The sequence below is a fragment of the Octodon degus genome, unplaced genomic scaffold, assembly GCF_000260255.1.
Source record: "Octodon degus isolate 3935 unplaced genomic scaffold, OctDeg1.0 scaffold00011, whole genome shotgun sequence".
NCBI lineage: Eukaryota > Metazoa > Chordata > Mammalia > Rodentia > Octodontidae > Octodon > Octodon degus.
In genome coordinates this window covers 6,487,201-6,493,188 of record NW_004524587.1, presented here as the reverse complement: position 1 = coordinate 6,493,188, position 5,988 = coordinate 6,487,201, and the positions used below count along the sequence as shown (strand labels likewise).

At 48.8% G+C, this 5,988-nt stretch overlaps 1 protein-coding gene across 2 annotated transcripts in view; it reads right to left on the bottom strand.

Moving 5' to 3' along the window:
• Positions 1-4,183, bottom strand: part of LOC101562126 (carbohydrate sulfotransferase 6) — a 41,034-nt gene extending 36,851 nt beyond the window's left edge. For both annotated transcript variants that reach the window (XR_002819892.1, XM_023709404.1), the window contains exons 1-2: positions 4,012-4,183; positions 3,744-3,913 (exon numbers count right to left, since the gene is read on the bottom strand). Coding sequence is in view for 1 of the 2 variants with exons in the window: in XM_023709404.1 (XP_023565172.1) it covers positions 3,744-3,913; positions 4,012-4,150 (309 nt within the window). In the remaining variant the exon portion in view is untranslated. The remainder of the gene's footprint in view (positions 1-3,743; positions 3,914-4,011) is intronic.
• Positions 4,184-5,988: the final 1,805 nt, after the last annotated feature.

The following is a 5,988-nucleotide window of genomic DNA, read 5'->3' as shown; positions in this document are numbered from 1 at the left end:
AAAAAAAAAAAAAAAAAAGGACTTTGGGTCTTGTATTTTACAAACACTGTAAAATTACCTAGGCTGGAGATGTGGCTCAGTGGTAGAGGACAGGGACAACAATAAAAGTAGCAAAGGTGACAGAGGATGGTCTGGGTGCCTTAAAAGAGGCTGCCTAGGCTCCTTAGATTTAAGACTGGAACCCGAGCAACGAAGCCAAGAGAGACCCTGGGCGCGGCTCCAAGGAAGGTTTCTGTTTACAGAGATAAGAGGTCAACTGTACAAGTGAAAATGAAAGAAGGACCGAGACCCACCGCTTACCTTTATTTTCACTGATTACTGTACATGTTCACGACCATTTCCTAGACTCAAACAACCAGAAGTGTATGAGGACGGAGAGGAATACACAGATGTAAAGGGAAAAAAAAAAAAAACAAAAAACAACAAAACCCTACCAAAATTCAAGACAAAATGCTTTTGTTGTTGTTTTTGAGGCAGGGTCTATGTAGTTCAGGCTGCCCTTGAACTCACTATGGGGCCCAGGCTGGCTTGGAGCTCATGGTGATCCTCCTGCCTCAGCTTCCTAAGTGTTGGGATTACAGCCATGCACCACCACGACCCCTGACAAAAATGCTACTTTTGATAGGTTCTGGCCTTAGTATGAATTGCTGAATTATTATGGCAGCCATCTAACATGGCTGCAGCCCCAAAACAACAGCTTAACCAATGGCCACTTCCTCCTTCCCCACCCAGGTCCTGGATGTCTTTCCCACACACAAACAGGGGAGCCCACAGTCAGTTCCTCACGTGTAACAGAAACCGCCTCTTGGACTCCACCCCTAGCAAAAGCCACAGCAGTCTCAGCCTTCCCTTGTCCCAGGTCAGAGGATCCCATCTTTGTCGGATGCTGTGTCTTCAGAGTCAACAAAGGCGTCTCTGATCTTTCCTGTCTCTTTACTGTAACACCAAAAAATCTAACAATTTTAATGTAAAACAAGCAAGTTATTTCAATTTTCAGATGAACACAGCGCTCTGTGTCCTAGGCAGGCACCCTTCCACTGAGCAACACTCCCATGTCCCCCCAAAATGTCTGCTTTCCTTTTTGGAAGGAAATTCATGAAATGTGGCGCATGAGAAGTCTAGTGAATTCCCGGCAAACAGCGCATCTACCTTGGCTAGGGACGCAGCTGGTGGAGAGTACTTGGACCTGAGCATGCATACGGTCCTGGGCTCAATTCCCAGTACTGCAAAACAAATAGGCAAACAAACAAAAGCGAATTTAAAACAGAACCCCAAGCCCACTTCCATATTGGCTCTCCTGAGGTCACTCTGCCCGGTAGGGCACTTTAATCTCAGCTCAGAATAAAAATGAGCACTGTCAGGGCCAGCCAGATAGCTCAGTCGGCTAAAGCACCTGTTTAGGCAGAGTGCAGAGACCAGGGTTTGATCCCCGGCAGTGTGCCTGCTGGCCACATCCATGGGGTGTGCTGAGACCGTGACTGAAACTGGGCATGGTGGCCAGTAATCCTGTAATCCTGCAATCCCAGCGCTTAGGAGGCTGAAAACAGTAGGATCACTACAAGTCCGATCTGTGTAGGGAGACCCTGTACTAAATACATTAAAAAAAAAAAAAAAGGACACTGATCAATGAGGAACCTCTGAAAGAACTACTGGATGCCTGCTGGACACAACAGCATGCTCTGATCCCTCAAAAGAGGCTGAGGCAGGAGGATCCTAGTGAATCTGAGTTCAAGGCCATACTGAACTACACCAGGAGATCGTGTCTCCAGGAAGTGAAATAAAAGGAAAGAAAACCCCTCTGGCTCCAATTGTTTCTCTTCCATCATTTGCTGGGGACTGAACTCAGGGCCCCAGTGATGTATCTGCTGGAGTACCAACTACACTCTTGTAGCCTTCTGCTATTTAATAATTTCAGGGGCCAGGGAGATGACTCAGTAGAATAAGTGCTTCCCTGGCAAGTGCAAAGGCCTGAGATCAATCCCCGGTTCTGAGAAAAAACAAACAAAAAAAAGAGTTAAGAGACCAGCCCGGGCAACATAGTGAGACCTAGAGTCCCCATGACCTCATCTGTCATTCATTCAGTCAATCAGCTAATAAAAAATACATAGTATAACATTTAGTTAGACTCTTACTCACTGAAATATTGTCCCTTTTTTTTTTCTTTTTTTCTTTAGAACCAGGGAATGAACTCAGGCCCTTGCGCTTGCCAGGCAAGTGCTTATTCTACTGAGCTATCTCCCTGGGCCAAAATATTGTCCCTAATAGTGCAAACTTGAAGAAAGTCAAGTATCTACCAAGGAATGGGTTAAATCTATCACAGTATTCTCATATCCTGAAATAAGTCTACAGACCTTAAAAAAATAATAAAGCTGATTAGCAACTATTGATACATGCATCAAATTGAGCCGTTAATCTTCTGACGTTATGTATACCTGTAATCCCTTTTTTGCTTGTTTTTCTGAGACCTGGGTCTCCTGTATAATGAGGGATGGCCTTGAACTCCTTATGTAGCTCAGGCTAGCCTTGAATTCAGTGATCCTCCTGCCTCAGCTGCCCAAGTGCTGGGACTATAGGCAAGCGCCACCATGTCCCACACTGTAACTCTATTTGACAATGAGTACACATTTCTGTAATCAGAAAGAACATGAGAAATATTTAAAGAGGGCCAGTCAAATAGCTCAGCGGATTAAAGCACTTTCAAGCAGGGGCCGCCCCCCAGGGCACTCTGAGCTGGCAATTGAGACTGGGTATGTGGTGCGCACCTGTAACCCCAGCTCTTGGGAGGCTGTAAACAGGCAGATCACCACGAGTCTGATCTAGTATTGAGACCATGAACACCCTGTAGACCCTTCCCTAAAAAATAAAAATAAAAAAAAAATCAAAGTAATCTGAATCATATTGCCTGTAGTTATTTACATTACCAGGTGAATATTTAAAAATGTTCAACCTTTCTTAATTGCTGTTAGAAAATCTGAATTCTTTTTCCCTAGTCATACAAGTTTGCCTTGTGGGCCAGCCATGTTAGAGACTACCTGAAGAGATTCAACTTTGCAGGAAGGAAAACCTGACCTTTTTTTTTTTTTCTTGCTTTTCTTGTGTTACTGGGGATGGAACTCGACACCTTGCACTTGCCAGGCAGGCTGAGCCTTATCCCCAGCCCTTTCATACGTACTTCTAAAGGAACATGTTTTCAGAAAATGAGTAGAGTGACCGTAAAAGCGTCCGTTTGTGTTACACCACATACTAAAATGCAGTAAAATGCTTTTAACAGCTGCAGGATGGAGCAGCAGAGAGCGACGAAGGGACACGTGCGGGCGGGTGCAGCTTTGCAAGGGAACAAACCAGACTGAGGTCGCTTAACCAATGAGCTCCTTGGCTTTCAGGAATCCTGCCTGCCTTTTGGGCCCCTACAGGAGGTTGGAGTTGGCATAACTGAGCTCGGCCTTCAGGGCTCCTCGAGACAGATCACACGCACCCTTTCATCAGCCCCCACCTAGAGAAAGGCCTGCGGCACTGAGACCGGCTGGCCCCAGGCTCTGGAGTCGGTCGCGGACTCACACGGCGTGGTCAACTTTCTGGGAGATCGCGAACTACACACCTGATTTACTCTTGAGGAAAGTGAACCCACGCAGGTCACAGAGCCCGGGTTACAAAAGTCGCGCCCCCCGGGCGTCTAGGATCCACGCCGGGGCCCCCGCGCCGCGCCCCCCTCCACCCCGGCCCGCCGGGTCGGAACCACGCACCGAGACGAGCGGGACGCGCAGCCGGTCCCCCTGCAGCCGGTTGAAAGCGGGAAACGTGCTCCAGGCGAGGAACCCGCCCTGCTCGGGTTGCAGCAGGGCCACGAGCAGCACCTGGTGCAGGAAGCGCACGGTCGGCTGCTCCTCGTAGCTGCTGCGCTTCAGCCAAAACCCTGAGTTAGAGAGGGCGGCGGGAGGCGGTCAGGAGGCCCGGCCGGGTCGCGGGCCGCCCGCGGGGAGCGGTGTCGCGCGCCGGCCCGGGCAAGCTCACCGTGGCTCCGGTAGGCCACCAGCAGCGGCGGGATGTAGGTGAGCACAGCGGCCAGCAGCAGGAACAGCGCGGCCTTGGAGCAGAGCCCCGCGCGGTAGCCGCGCTCTACCGGGTGGGAGAAAAGCTCGTAGAGCGCCATGGGCTCCGCGCGGTCCGCTCCCGCGCCTGTACTAGCGCGATTCAAAGGGTTGACTAAGTTTGGCTTCTCCTGGTTGCCATCGCCGTGGTCTCCACGGCAACGGACTGCCGCGAAGAACCAATAAGAGGGACGCGGGGCTTTAGCAGGGGTGGGGCGATCGGAGACGGGAGGGGGCGGGGGGGTTACGTGGTGCGTGCGACGTCTCCCCTGAGACGCCGAGGAGCAGCACGTTGCCGCCCCCAGTACCATGAAGTGAATCTTTGTAGTGGTCACCCCTTAACTCCTAGTATGATTCATGCTGAAGTCCGGCCGTCCAAGTGAGCCTGGGCTAAGACTAAAAGCCAGGCCTTTACCTCCACCAGATTTGCCAGCAGGGAAGGTTTCCCACAAGGCTCTGATGTATTCTTACCATAGGTCATCTAGATTTGGCTACTGTTGGTTCTGCCTAAATACCTTTCTTATCTCAAGTATGGCAGATTCTTGAAAACTCAATTCATAGCCAAGTTTGTCATCAAAAGGCCCTTAAGGGGGTGGGGGGCTGCCCCTTAGCTCAGTTGTTTAAGTTCCTGCTTAAACAAAGCAGTCAGGCTCAGGATGCTGTGGTTCGATCCCCATATCCTCAAGCCAAACCAGACCTGCCCTGTATCACGTTGCTCTGAGATAGTGAGGTTTGTGCTGAGGGAGGGCCCTGTAGTAGATAACCCTGTTTTAAAGGAAATCTCGAAGTGGCTTAGAGGAAGAGGACAATTGAAACGCTACCAGCATACATCAAGGTCTGCTCATTTGAAATACTCTAGGGTCCTTACAACCTGAGGACAATGTTGTCTGCTCAAGTGCTTTCAACTTTTAAGACAGGGTCTCCTGTGCAGCTCAGGCTAGCCTTAAGCTCATTTTCTAGCTCAGTGGGTCTTTTTTGCAGAACTGGGGATTGAACTCAGGCCCTTGAGCTTGCCAGGCAAGCGCTTATTCTACTGAGCTATCTCTGTGGCCCCCCCCCAAAGGGTGTTTTGAACTCACAATCACCTTCCTGGCTCTGCCTCCTGAGTGCTGGGATTACAGGTGTACACCAAAAAAAAATTTTTTTTTAATTCTTTGATCTATTCTCTGGTCGAGTACTCGTTCTCATTTGAAGGCTTTTTTGGAGTGGCTGCATACCAGGGGAGATTGAGAAACAAGGGTTAGTGAATTCAAAGCCTAAACTATGTAGCGTGATCCTGTCTCTAATATAAGTGAAGGGTAGAAACGTACCTCAGGTTGGAGACAATTCACCATCAGAAGGAAATACAGGGTCTGGGGGATAGCTCAGTAGAACAAGTGATCCCCAGGCCTGCTGAGATTAAAAGTATGCAACACTTTGCCAGGCTTGTATGTTATAGATACTTCCATTTCTTTAACTGCTAAATTAAAAGGGTCTCCTGGAATAGGAGGGTCTGCTGTACTCCTGAAAGTGGTTTTCTCTGTGAAGGAAGTATTTGCCTCCAGTTTCAACAGGAGGAATCGCATACTGCAGCTGTTGTGCTGAAACAAGGGGAAGTGACTGCTAGGAATTTAGGTGTATGAAATACCACAGCCTCCTATAAGATGCCACGATGCGAAGCTAATCTTTGTGGTTTCAATTATTTAAAGGAAAAGGACACTCAACTCTTTAAAATCATGTTCTATTATCTTTAATTAAACAGAGATCTCTATAACATGTCATTAGAGACCATTTCACCCACTGCTCTGTTTGGCTGCCAGCCTCTTATCTCTCTCTTCAGCAATGGTGAGGCGGATTCCTTTTCCTCGTGGAAGAGAAATCCACGGCTTGCTGCCTTTACCGATGACAAAGATGTTGGAGA